Source organism: Eschrichtius robustus, chromosome 14, assembly GCF_028021215.1.
Source record: "Eschrichtius robustus isolate mEscRob2 chromosome 14, mEscRob2.pri, whole genome shotgun sequence".
NCBI lineage: Eukaryota > Metazoa > Chordata > Mammalia > Artiodactyla > Eschrichtiidae > Eschrichtius > Eschrichtius robustus.
Genome location: NC_090837.1, coordinates 38215086 through 38229601, shown reverse-complemented (window position 1 = coordinate 38229601; position 14516 = coordinate 38215086). Strand labels below are relative to the sequence as shown.

Sequence of the window (14516 nt, the reverse complement as noted above, 5' to 3'; positions counted from 1 at the left end):
TACTCTGACAGGCACTGTCCAACCTCTCTAGAGTTGGGGCATGCCCATGGTTCAGGAAACCCATTATAGTCTCAGGCAACACCAATTTTTATAAGGAACATTATATAAAACCAAAATTTATTTTCCTTTAATGAGTACCCACTAGTCTTTGTTTCACCCTCTGGAGCACCTCAGATGTCATTTAAAATCTCTTCCACATGCTGGCCTTTTGAATAGTTGTAAACAACGGCCTTATTCCCCACTAAGCTGTCTCTCCTACAGGTTAAAGTTCCCAGGTCCTTCAGTCCTTCCTCACAGCACATGGTTTCTAGACCCCATCATCCTGGTCATATTCTTCTGAGCGTGATGGCCTGTGAGTGCCCCTGTTGAAAGGGGCTCCCCGACATACGCAGTATCCTCCAGGAGTGGTTTTGCCATGCTGAAGGGAGTAAGATATCACCTCCCTCATTTTGGAAATCATATTTTTATTAATATGGTCAAAGATCACATTAACTTCCCTGGAAGACACATTTAGTTGCTTACAGTCAACTAAAATCCCCACGCTTTTCCTGCACACTTCCTCCAAGCCATGCCCTCCCATCAACATTGGTATTTGGTCTTTTCTATGTACGAGCAGGTTTTACATGTCTTCCCTATTTATATCATTTTGTTGGCATCTCTTTACTATGCCAGCCTCTGCAGGTCATTTTGGATTATGATTCTATCACCCATTGAATTGTATATACAGTTTCATGTCACACAAGTATTGGATGACCAGGTCATCCACATCCTCAAGCGAGTCCCTGCAAAGCTGTTGAGCAGGTCCCTGCCATCTGCCACCCAGATCTGCCTCCAGGCTCAGAGGGGCTCATGAACTATCACTCTTTATACTCAGTCATTCAATAGTAGGGCAGTCACACCCCAGGGTGACTCCCAATGACTCATGCCCTTGTATAATCCCCTCCCCTTAAGTATGGAATCTCTAACTTGCTTCTAACCAACAGAATATGGCAAAGGCGATGGAATGTCACTCCCTTGACTAGGTTACATTATATAAGACTGTGTCTTTGCCACCTAGAGAGAGAGAGACTCCCTTGCTGGCTTTGAAGAAGCTGTAATGTTTTGAGATGGTCACATGGCAAAGGACTGGGGGTGGCCTTTAAGACCTGACAGCCGATCTTACAGTCCAGACGGATGAATTCTGCCAAGAACGTGAAGGAGTGTGGAAATGAGTCTTTCCCCAGTCAAGACTCTGATGAAACCACAGTTCCTCGCTGAGACTGCAGCTGGGTGAAACCCTGAGCAAAGGACGCACCTGAGCTGTGCCCAGATTCCTGACCACAGAAACTGTGAGATGAGAAGTGGGTGTTTTAAGCTGCTGAGTTTTTAGTAATTTGCTATGCAGCAAGAAAATGAATACAACCAATAAACCCATCTAACTGGGCTATAAACCAGCACTGATGGCTCCATCTTGTTCAAGGGTATCACTGCCTAGTGCCTTGGTGAAATCCAGATATGCTATTTCTCATTCTCCTAGTTTAAACAATATACTAACTCTGTTAATGTGAGGAAATAAGATTAGGTTCACCAGCCTTCTTCTTAGTGAATTCATTCTGATGATTACTGCATTCCTGAAAACTCAAAAGTTATCCTTTTTATAATCTCTTCTCAAATTTTTCTTGGACTTGAAGACAAATTCCCCATTCTACACAGTGTGTAGACTCTACCTTTATCCCCTTTTTTTGAAAATCAGGATTACATTTGCTTATAGCCAGTCTCTTTTTGCCCTAAAATTCTCTTGATTTTAAGCTATGTGAGGGCAAAGACCATCTGGTCTTCCTTGTGTACCCCAGAGCGCCGAGCACAGCATCTTCCACCCAGTACTTTCAACTTAAACCCTGTGAAAATAGTTATGACTGAAAATACTATTAATATATGGTTGCTGCAAATCTTCAGAAGTAGGCTTAATCTAATCCAAAGACTTTCAATTCATAGGGATGATCTGGTTGAGAGCAAAACTCAGATTTTTATGTAAGTGCATTAGTCCCCTCCTCTGTGGTGTTAACAGTTACTGTAATGGCCAACCATCCATCTGCTCATGACACTTAGAAGTAGGAATCTCTTAATGGTAACTCCATGATCTAAAAGAATTAATCTTCCTTCCAAAGGAGGCTGATTTATATTGGCACTGAAATAGCTAGGCACTAAGAAAATCCAAGTTAACCAATCTTTCATCCCACAAATATTTAATGGAACACATTTGAGCACTGTCCACAAATTCTTAGTTATGCTTCCTTTCAAGAAATGGAGCTTAATTCCCTTCCCCCTTGGGTGTGGGAAGGACTTAGTGACTTGTTTCTAAATTAGAGAATGTGGTGGAAGTGATGGTATGTGACTTTTGAGGCTAGGTCATAAAAGGCATCGTGGCTTCCTTCATTCTGTTTCTCTTGGATCACTTGCTCTGGAGGCAGCCAGCTGCCATGTTGTGAGAACACTCAAGCAATTTCACATGGTGAGGAAGCGAGGCCACCTGCCAACAGCTGACAAGCCAAGAGCCGTGTGAATGAGCATCTTGGAAGCAGATCCTCAGCCTCAGTTAAGGCTTCAGAAGACTGCAGCCCTGGCCAATATCTTAACCACAACCTCATGAGAGTTACTAACCATCTAGCTAAGCTAAGCTGCTCCTGAATCCCTGATCCATAGAAACTATGAGATAATACATGCTTATTGTGTTAAATTGCCGAGTTTTAGGGTCATCTGTTACACAGCCATAGATAACTAATACAAACACAAATTCAGAATTTTCGCTTACCTTGTAGTATTGTAAAATTCTTGATGAGCTGACCATGCTTGGAGTCCACCAGCTTCATTTCTTCCATAATCACTGATAAGTTGGCCACTTCAGTGTCCAACCTCGACCTCATCAAATCTTGTTGCATCTTGAGAGAAACAGAATCCAAACGGATGTTGGCCAGTGTGTTATTCAAGGAGGTCAGATCATCCGTGTGTTTGGTCAGCGTATCCGTGCATGTGGTCCTGACTTCATTCAGGTTGCTGGTCAGTGTCCGTAGGTAGTGGGCCGTGTAGCTAATGTTGCTAATGATGTTCACAATGTCGGTCTCAAAGAGCTGGAAGCGCTCCTCCAGCTGGCTGAACTTGACAGCCGTTCTGTTCTCCGCATCCCTGTGTACATCCTGCAGATCTTTCAGGTTCTGCTCATTGGCTTGGGAGGCTGTAGTGATGTTGTCCATCTGCCCTGCAAAGGAGCTGAGCTGGCTGTTCATGTCCTCCAGGGTGTCATTGTTGGCTTTGGCCAAGGCAGAGTTATTGGCAGCCAGCGTCTGCAAGCTCTGCACTTTCTCCTTCAGCCAATCTGTGTCCTTCTTGGCTTGAAAGAAAACCTGCTGCAGGTTTTGAAAGTCATTCTTGATTCGCTGGATTGCCTGGCTTGTGTCATCCAAAGAGCGCTGCAGATTTGTGATGAGGTTCCTTTGCTGCACCTGGGTCAGGTTCAGGTTGTTGAGGTTCATGATGACCACGTTATGAGAATACATCTGGCTCTGCAGGTTGCCCTGCAGCACACTCGTGTCTTGCTGCAGATTTGTGACATAGCCGTTATATGCCTGGAGGGTTTTGTTTACAGTGGTGATCAGGAAGGAGTTATTCTCCAAAGTTTCTTTCAGTTGACTCTGCTGGTCCACCAGCACATCCCCGCTCACCTGTAACTTCTCCAGCGTATCTTTGTTCTTGCTAGTCTTTTCTGTAATCTCACGAAGTTGCTGACGAAGATCCAGAATGTCTGACCTGAAGGTGGAGAGTTCTGAGTTGGTGCTGAGAGCTTTCTTCCCAGTTTGGTCCCCTGGAATAAGACACGTGTGTTACTCAGATTGGTGGGATGGAGAAGTGTTCAGGTGAGGTCACAGATCCCAGAGACCTAACTGGGATGTGCTCTATTTCATACATAAAACTTGTGGGATATGCAGACTGCACTGCAGTAGTAAAATCCATATCTCTGTTAAAACTGGGTCCTCAGAAATTGGAAAGGCTACTGAGTACTAGGACAGACTAACTTGGGTGAACACTGATCTCAAAGGAGGGGGAATTTGCCTGATTCTAGAGCACTGGGAAGGACGTCAAGAAGGCAATAACCTTCTGTTTAATTCACCAAAATTCCTTTTTAAAAAATTGAAGAAAATCACAGGATAAGAATAGGCTGGGATCTTTTATTTTTTTTAATTAATTTCTACAATTTTTTAATGAAGTTTAAAATATTTCGAATAGGAATTTACTGAGTATTTCATAAAAGAGCTTTTAATAAAGGGTATTTGTGGTTCTTTTTGATCAGGATTGGTCTTCAGGTTTTATGTGGCACATAATAGTGTTTTCTGGGGAGCGGAATTCAACTCCAAAATTGGTCCTTAACTTTAAAATTTTAAAGTCTTTGAATTAAATCGTGAGGAAAGATTCAACACACAACATGAAAGTTTAAAGTCTTTCTGGGTGAATGTGAGTTTAGAGCCATGTCATTCTAAAAAGCTGTGGTCATTTACATAGGGTTGAGTTAGGGGATTCAACTTAATGGTTCACTCTCATTGCAGATTACCTAATTTTTTCAGGTCGCTTTCCACTGCTGTGAGCTTGTCATCATAGGTTTGGCGAGATGTCTCCATGCCACCTGTAACACTGTCCATTTTCTCTACAACTAAGATTTGGAAATCAATGGATTAATACACACACCTGCCCATATTTTATCTTTCAGTTTCAACAAGAGAGCATTTCATTACAGAATAAAGGAAACAGAGTGAAAGAAAAAGAGTATAAAAGAAATCAAATATAGGGAAAAAGCCATTCTTTTAGAAAAATAAGTAACGTACTTGTCGCAAACCCAGGTGGTAGTTTACTTGGTTGAGAACTGTATGTTCTTAAAAGCTATTCTCGGGATTCTGTATTGGCTTGGAGATTTCAGAAATTGTGTGGAACTCATTAAATATTTTTTGTATTATAGAAATCCTCAGTCTGTGTTATTTTTTATATTAACTTCCATAGGTGGAGGCATAACACAAAATTTTGTCACTCATCAGACTCCCTACCATTCTTGGTAGGTGTAACTCGATTATATGGAAGGAGATTCCATGGCAAAGAACATCTAGCTCAAGTCTATACATAAAGTCGTTGTAAAAGGGATGCAAAGTCAAGGGTGTTTGCTACTCTCTGTCATGAGTTCATCACTGAGGCTTGAAAATCTGCTTCTCCGTAGTGACAAGTGAATCTTTATCAGTTCCCAAGAAGATGCCTAAGTGGGTTTCCAAATAATAATTTACTAAGAAGACATTTTTCCCAGCATTTTCCTGATTGTACATGATAGGGAAAGTTAGTGATGCAGTGTTAAATTAAAGCCACTGTCGTTATTCGTTCTCAGAAGGCAGTAATTCTCCATGGTTATGAATTTAAGTTTACCATTCTAAAATGTCTGGGGATTGTCTCCTAAGGCAAAAGAAACAACAGCAAAAATAAACAAATGGGACCTAATTAAACTTAAAAGCTTTAGCACAGCAAAGGAAACCAGTGACAAAATGAAAAGACAACATACTGAATGAGAGAAAATATTTGCAAATGATATGACCCATAGGGGTTAATATCCAAAATATATAAACAGCTCATGCAACTCAATATCAATAAAACAAACATGCCAATTAAAAAATGGGCAGATTTATTACACAAACAGCAAACTTACTGAATTATACTTTATTGTAATTTAAAATAGAGAATGAATATGTAACATATATGTATACACATACACATATATATATCTTTTTTTAAATTGATTTATGGCATCCTCGATGCTTCCCTGAATTCCAAAGTTGCAGTGTCAGACTCACTTTCATCTATTTCCTTCTCTTTATACCAGCCTTCATCTTTTGTATTATTGGAATAAAAATATCCAGGTCACTAAGCTCTAGTCTATAAAGAAGAAAACTCTTACTCTCCCTAACAGTGATCCATCCTATGTCATAATCTCTTTCATCTTCTACCTTCTCTAATATTGTACCTCTTCATATAAGTGAAAACCTGATTCCTTCCCAATAACACCACTTCCCTGGAGGTCCTCCCTAGTGGGGACTGTAGGTATTGACATAATTGTTTACCTCTGGCACATCTTGATCCTTATCTTTGAAATATCTTTTAACCCTTTCCTCCTTTTGAAATCAGCATCACCCAATTTTACTCTACTTTTCTATCTTTGAAGCTATAAACCACAGAACTTCAAGACATGGTGTACCTTCTCTCTGATTTCAGCATCTTTTTCTTCTCATCCTTTCAATGCAACATTTCTTGAGACTTCAGTGTTTCCCTATTCATCTGTAATGGACGCATTTCAACAACTGTCTCTTGCTCCTTACAACTCAAGCCATGTCACTGTAACTCATCTTCCAGGAGATTCCCCCCCCCCCCACCAAAAACAAATCCAACCAAACAAACAAACAAAATAAAACAGGCAGAAGATCTGAACAGATGTTTTTCCAAAGAAGATATGCAGATGGCCAACAGGTATGTGAAAAAAATGCTCAACACTGTTAATCATCAGAGAAATGCAAATCAAAACCACAATGAGATATCCCCTTACACCTGTCAGAATGGCTATCCTCAAAGTCTACAAATAACAACTGTTGGCAAGGATGTGGAGAAAAGGGAACCCTACTACACTCTTGGTGAAAGTGCAAATTGGTGCAACCACTATGAAAAACAGTAAGGAGGTTCCTCAAAAAACTAAAAACAGAACTACCATGTGTCCAGCGATTCCACTGCTGGGTATATATATGAAGAAAATGAAAACACTAATTCAAAAAGATACGTGTATCCCAATGTTCACAACAGCATTATTTTACAATAGCCAAGATATGGAATCAACCTAAGTGACCATCAACAAAAGAATGGCTAAAGAAGGTGTGGTATGTGTGTGTGTATATATATATATATATATATATATATATATACACACACAATGGAATATGACTCATCCATAAAAAAAGAATGAAATTCTGCTATTTGCAACAACATGGAGGGACCTGGGGGGTACTGTGTTTAGTGAAATAAGTTAGACAGAGAAAGACAAATACTGTATGATATCACCTATATGTGGACTCTAAAAAAATAAAACAAACGAATATATATATAACAAAACAGAAACAGACTCACAGGTATAGAGAACTAATGTTTACCAGTGGGGAGAAGGGAGGGGAGAGGGGCAAGATAGGGATTAAGAGATACAAACTATGTACAAAGTAAATAAGTAACAAGGATATATTGTACAGCACAGGGAAATACAGCCATTATTTTGTAATAACTTTAAAAGGAGTATAACTTATAAAAAAATTGAGTCACTATGTTGTACACCTGAAAATCAACTATACTTCAATAAAAAAATAAAGATAGAAAAAAATAAAGTGTACTAAGTGGAAAAAAAAAAAATGTCAAATAAGAGTATATCCCTCCAGAAGTAACTCCTATGAGATCCAACCTCTAGCAGCTTGGGATCAAGTCTGACTGTCCCTCTTGGTATCGATAGCTTTTTTAAAAATAATGACTAATTTTTTAAGCATGAGTATGTTTTATATATTACTTATCAGCCAATGGACCCAGTCTATTTTATTCAGCAAGCGTTCCACCCACGTGGGACTGCGTGAGAAGATTCTCCAGGCTCCCATCAGGAAGCAGAAGTATGTTCCCACGCGTATGCGTGACCTAAAGTGAACCAGGCTCCACGGCTCCCAGCACCTTCCCTAGAGAAGCTCGTCGTGCTCTTCCTCAAGCTTCTATAGTCTGGTCATAATGAAATGTGTGCTTTGCACCAAACGCTCTTTCTCCCCCAAGCCTTTCCACGCATGCTTCTCCCCACCTAGAATGTTCTTCCCTGGCCTCTTCCCCAAGCTAAGCCCTCCTTGCTCTTCAAGACTCAGCTGGTCACGTCCTGTGGGAAATCTTTGCTGAAGTTTATGTTGCAGGGGTCTCTCTCCCGATTATAGGACTCTCGTCACTGTGTTGTCATGGTTTCTCTACTCTAAGACACCTTAGGGCAGGAAAATTTGTGTTGGTTTTATCTCCAGCTCTTAGCTTAGTGTGTGGCGCATAGTAGGTATTCATCACATACTTATTCATTACACCGTTTTTTAAAATAAATGAGAATCTGCCTGCTGGCTGCCGAGGCCTGTGGAAAAAATCGTGGAAAAAATCGACTGAGCTAGAGGTTATGCAAACAAACGTATAAACCAACCAATGCAGGGAGGCCTCGGCACTGGCAGTGAGTATGGCATTTAGTTGAATAATTATCGTTTTTTTTTAAGATGACTATATAAACACAGAGGTGTAGTTATAATAATCTGAGGGTTGTCTGATAGGCATGCACATTCCTAAATCCCTGGAAAATGGGAAGAACAAAATGTTTCATCTGCATTTTAGCAAAGCTACCCTTTAAAAAAAATAAAATACGAATGTTTACAAGTTTAGGTTCAGTTTTGATCCTCAAATCAAAACACATGCCTCAGTCTGTCCTCAAACCACATACAGGATCTTAAGTCCTGACCTTTTTTCCTGGAAGCCAAAGAAACCTCTGAATATGCTGACAGGCAGTCATTTTCTACCCTCTCTAATTTTTCTTCCAATTTACTTTTTAAAAACACAGAACTGTCGTAGACAGATAATTCAGGTTTGTATAGAGTAAAAGGAATAAATACATTCATTAAAAAAACCCAAAAAGCTGTTAGGTTTCTCTTTGGTGCTAGGAAACTCTTTGCCCCGCCCACAAGGATTATGAATCGGTTACATGCACCAGTGCCGGTGTGTCTGCGTTTAAAAACACAGGATCTGGGTATAAAGCTGCAAACTTGAGGGGTGCAAAACTGGCAGCTTGCTAACTGCTTTAAAATACTAGACTGATGGAGATCCAGAGGTAACACTTGCTGTAATAGCACATAGCATTTTCGCTGTTTTTTACTCTTAACTCATTAGCACAAATTCTGTCAGGAAAATAGTGGCAGACCATCCTCTCTGACCCTGGAAATTCCCCATCTTTGGAGGGAGACCTCAGTTTGTAGATTGTTCTCATATGAGGAAAACAAACATGAAACACAGAAGGGTCACGAGCAGTCTGTTTTTTCACAGGCTCCCCTTTATTGGAAAGTGTTTCTTGACAGATTTTTTTCTTCAAAATATTGTTGCTTTAGGTGTCATATCTGAAGTGTTGCCCTTCTTTAAGTACCCAAAACTCAATTCTCTAGGATCATCTGACAATAATACCTTTTCTATAAAAGCATGTTGGTATCATTCCTTGGCCTGGGCCACTAACCTCCTTCTCCCCCGTCTGGATTCCACCCGTCCTTTAAGGTCTACTCCAAATCTCACCAGCCCGTTGTGCTAAGCCTTGCCTGATGATCTGATTCCACACCAATGGACCCTTTATCTGAATGGCAATAAAAACAGCCTCTATGGATTGCCTGCTCTCTGTAAGGTGCACTGCATCGTCACTGCAGTTAATCCTTATGACTGCTATTTTACAGATGAAAAAAATTGAGGCTCAGAGATGTTCAGTAACTTGTCCAGAGTCACACAGCTTATTTTTTTAAATTTTTTTGGGGGTAAATATCTGCACTTTACTTTTTTAATTTTAAAATTTTTATTATTTTTTTGGCCACACGGCATGCAGGATCTTAGTTCCCTGACCAGGGATCAAACCCACGCCCCCTGCAGTGTAAGTGCGGGGTCTTAAACACTGGACCACCAGGGAAGTCCCTCACACAGCTTGTAAGTGACTAAATGGGATACCAGGCCAGGAGATCTAACTCTAAAATCCATGCTTGCTCTATAATTCCCATTGCCCTTCATCCAGTATTTCTTTTTCCTAAATATGGTTTCTTCCAAGAAAAGTCCCTTCAGGGGAAGGACTGTGTCTTCTTTATCTTCCCTTTACACTCATCATCCTCAGATGTTTACCAAGTCTCTGCCAGGTTTGTGGCCCAGAGCTGGACATGGAGGATCCAAGAGACTTAGCTCATGGCCCAGGCCTTGGGGACGGGGAACAGGAGCAGAGCACAGAGCTCCTGCCTGGTGCTCACGAGGGTCTGTACCAGCCTGACTGTGGTCCTGAGGGAGAAACACACCCCCTACTGGTACCTGGGACTTCCCAGTAATACCAGTTACGCTCCTTCGTGCTGTAATAAAGACATTTTTACCTTGAACACTATTTCATATTTCATTAAACAAAAATACAGAAGATCTGGTTATAGGGTGTTATCCTGGATTCTGACAACAGCTACACAGTGTGATCTGATGCACATCTGAAAGCCTACTTATCCAGCTATAACTGCTACCTTGGCAGAGCTGAACAGCAAGGCAGACATTTATGACTAGGAATGTTGCATCAGAGGAGGTTCTTACTGAAAAAGATTCAGATGTCTGTCTTTCATCTTTATCCTAATTACCTTAAGGTGGATGCCTGCTGGGCAGGACCACAGACTAGGATTTTCCTGTTCAGGGAATGTTCTGGAGGAAGAATGACCCACTGAATTTAGGAGGTGGCCTCTGTCATGGAAGCTTCACTGACCGATGATAAAGAATCCAGGACAGAGGGTGCACCAAGCTGTAACTGTCTGAGAATGTGCTTTCTGTAAAGTGGCTGACATGCCTCATTGTCACAAGTGTACTGACCTGTCTGGGTGACTCAGCAATCCTCTGACTTGTTCAGCAAATTCTCTGGAAGGAACTTAAGTTACATCCTAACTTGTAGCTGCATAAGTGACATAAAAGGAGAAGTAAAGAACAGTTTTGAGGAAAACACCATGGAATTGCCTTTGCAAACTCTGATAAATAAAGGAGTTTCTATTTTACTTCCTTCCAACTTCTCCTCCAGAGAAAGATCTTTTTTCACTGAATATTCTTTTTTGTTTCTTTCTTCCCCCTTTTTTTTTTTTTTAAGTGGAGCGAGTTTCTCCAGACTTCAAAGGGAGATGTGTGAAGGAAGAACTTATCTTTCTGCCTCTTACCATGTTGGGTCACCAGAATCTTATCAGCAAGAAAGAGGAATCACTGTTCAAGTAAAGGGAAAACACATCTGGAAAATATCAGCATTTTAGCACATTAAGGCTGTGTTTAAAGACAAAAATTGCATGTTGTGTTACCTTATTTTTGTCAGTAGAAGCCTGAGGGATGGGGACCCTGAAAGAGGGAAAGAGGGGCCTCCAACTTGTCTCGCTCCCTCAATCTCTTCGCCCTTCATCCTGGCGAGATACACCCCAGAGCAGGCCAAGTGATCTTCAGGATTTTAAGCTTCTAGGTAGGGCCTTGAGTCTCAGCAGTTGGCTTAGAGGTCCCTGGGCATTGATTGACTGCCTTTATAGAAGTCAGCCCTAATCTACAATTCAACCATCCATCCATCCATCCATCTTCTCATTAATTCATTCAGTAAACTTTATTGGGTAACTATTATGTACTATGAGTCAGGTGCTAGTGGGAGATATGATAAATAAAAGATAGTCTCTTGTCTTCGTGGAGCTTACAGTTTGGGTGGTGAGACAGACCCACTGGCCATAATGATATAGTGTGACAGGGGCTAAGAGTAAAAAAGGATGCCATGGGGACCAGCAGGAGGGCACCCAACTCAGCTTTCAGGGGCTTCTTGCAGGACATGTGTCTGAGGGAGACATGAAGGGAAAGAAGGAAGAGAAAGTCATAAAGAGAAAGGTGGAGAACAGGGAAAAGGTGTTCCAGGTGAATGGACCAGCCCACACAAATATGCCAGAGCTGAGAAGGGCTTGTCATAAAAATGGAGGAAATATCTGTACTTTAAAAATAAACAAACAAAGCCCCCTATTTTGTATCTTTCTGTATAATTCTTAAGGCATAAAGATCCTAGACCTTATTTTTTTTGCAGAGGTAAAAATGACAAAATACCATACAGAGGTATTTCTTCAAACCTTTCTCATCTCTGTTTACTTTCATATCACACAGTGCTGAGCCCTAAAGATACCTATTAAATGACTGTTTGATTTCAAGCATCTCCTTTATCTGAGTTCACTAGGAAAAGTTGTGAAGTGAGTAATGACCTAAATAACCCAGTAAAGGAAGACAACCAGGCTGAATTACCTGGGACATAAAACACCTTCCTTTTCCCCACTAGGTTTCCTGCCCCGCCTCCTCTGTCCAGCCCCGCCATGATTTAATAGCCTTTCTTAACACTTGCTCTGTTAATCCTAGGTTAGATTAACTCATCGCAAATGGATAAAATGACCTGGTAATTTCCCAAACTTCCATTGCCCAAGTTCATCAGTCAGCCCACTACAGGATGCATACAATTTTCCATGGAAATAGCCTTAAAAGTGGACTTAACAAGCCTTGACTATACTGAGTATTTTTAACATGTTTTGCCATTCTCATAGCTAGGGCTGTAAAAATGCAGTTATGAAGAAGCAAAGAACAGAGAGATTCAGCCACTCGCTACTGGGACCAACCTTAGGACAGGTGGCTCAGTTTCATCATCTTTGCTCATCGCAATCACCTTGAAGAGTGGCATCATTATTGCCATTTTACAGATAAGAAATCAGAAACACTAAGGGGTTATGCTTCATACCCAGGTTACACAGCCATGCAGAGGATTTAGCGTGATGCCTGGCACACCAGCGAGCACTTAATAAACATTCACAATTGCATTACAAATGGTGGACTCAAGAACTGGACCGGGACCGTCTGGCTCCAAAGCCCATTCTTATTCCAGTACATTGTTTTCTCAGGAAACTGCTAAACACTGGGAGAGCAGTGGGAGGAGTTACAAGCTGGAGGGAATTCACTTTGCATCCTTCTGTCCCCAGGTCAAATCTATGGGGCAGGGAACAGAGAAGGGAACATGTGGGAATTCTCCACTGTTAATCTGTCAGTGCTGAGGGAAGGCAGAGCGAAGATCAACAGACCCCATGTCTGCCTCTTGCTGAAACCAGACATCACATCTATCTCGCATGTCTCTGTGAGGCTTCCATGGCTGTTTTCTTTTCTTTTTTTAAATAAATAAATAAATTTATTTATTTAGGGCTGTGTTGGGTCTTCGTTGCTGCACGCGGGCTTTCTCTAGTTGCAGAGAGCTTGCGGTGCACAGGCTTCTCACAGGCTCTAGAGCACAGGCTCAGTAGTTGTGGCGCACGGGCTTAGTTGCTCCGCGGCATGTGGGATCTTCCCGGACCCGGACCAGGTCTCAAACCTGTGTCCCCTGCATTGGCAGGCGGATTCTTAACCGCTGCACCACCAGGGAAGTCCCCCATGGCTGTTTTCTATAAAAGGGTTTACGTAGCTTGTGATTCTGAATCAGGGCGCCTTCTACCTGCGGTGTCTGGAACAGGGGGTGGGGGGAACCAACCCACTTTGCAGATCTGGAGGATTCAGGCAAAAATCCTCCACTGACCTTAAACCAGACATGTTGAAAGAATGCCTGATGTGCCATAAAGTACAGTTGAGGTGGTGGTGCCACCTCTGTGTTTAATTTCTACAGGGTGGTATTTTTGTGGGGGTATATAAACAGTGACCACAGTAAATGTGCTGAAGAGAAACAAAAGGGAATTAATTGGACAGTCCCTAGGTGAAGTAAATTGTATCTCTTGGAAGTCTTATCCTCTGTCAATACAGTTTTCCCGTGTGCTGACTCCAGGGTTTTCGTGGGGCCTCTTAGAGATAAGATGAAAAAAGATAGAGGAAGAGGGAGTATTTGGAAATAAGTAGGAAAAAGCAACAAAGAGGAAAAAATTTTATGACTCATAGAGGACCATGATTATGGTTGAAATGACTCAAAAGGAATTGCTACTTCTCTCCTTTTAGATCCCACAGCTACAAGAAGCTCAAGACACAAAGATGGAGCTTAAGATGTTTAAGTTTTGTTGGCAAGAGTTATATTAATGAAATACTTCACACTTGCAAATGTACTTGTTTTTTCAGGCTTAAATTAATGAAAGAAAACTTGCTATTTGGAAGGAAAAAGGAAAGAGTACTTACCTTTGTATCCCAAAATGGCTACTGTGATTGTTAACAAGGCACACAAAATGTATAATAATATGATAGAAAACTTCAGTGCCCAGTTATTTTTACATTTGGTACATTGTGTTCCTTCCTGAATACCTGTAAGAAAAGTCAAATCTTAATAATAGTAACCAAAAAAACATTTCAAAAGTATCTTTTTGCATTTTGGTTCAAATACTATAACTAAGAATATAGTTTTTACATATGCCCTACTATAGGATGAGTGGTATTTTAAAATTAAACATACTTGAGCAACACAACCACTTTAAATCTCGCCATTATTATAAACGTATTTAATGACTTGAAAATAGAGAACTTTGTCTCATAGAACAGTTTCAAGATCACATTCCATTATGATAATTATAATTTCAATAAAGATCTCTACATGACAAGAGATTTAAAACACCCAAATCTACTTGTGTCAGCCATTATTGGACCTACAGTAATTCAGACACAACCAACAACAACAACAACAAAATTGCGACTTG

At 40.9% G+C, this 14516-nt stretch overlaps 1 protein-coding gene across 2 annotated transcripts in view; it reads right to left on the bottom strand.

Annotated features, from left to right (window-relative positions):
* Positions 1-14516, bottom strand: part of COLEC12 (collectin subfamily member 12) — a 203995-nt gene that overhangs the window by 34975 nt on the left and 154504 nt on the right. For both annotated transcript variants that reach the window (XM_068563561.1, XM_068563562.1), the window contains 3 exons: positions 14005-14127; positions 4583-4681; positions 2792-3838 (listed from right to left, as the gene is read on the bottom strand). In XM_068563561.1, the coding sequence (XP_068419662.1) occupies positions 2792-3838; positions 4583-4681; positions 14005-14127 (1269 nt within the window). The remainder of the gene's footprint in view (positions 1-2791; positions 3839-4582; positions 4682-14004; positions 14128-14516) is intronic.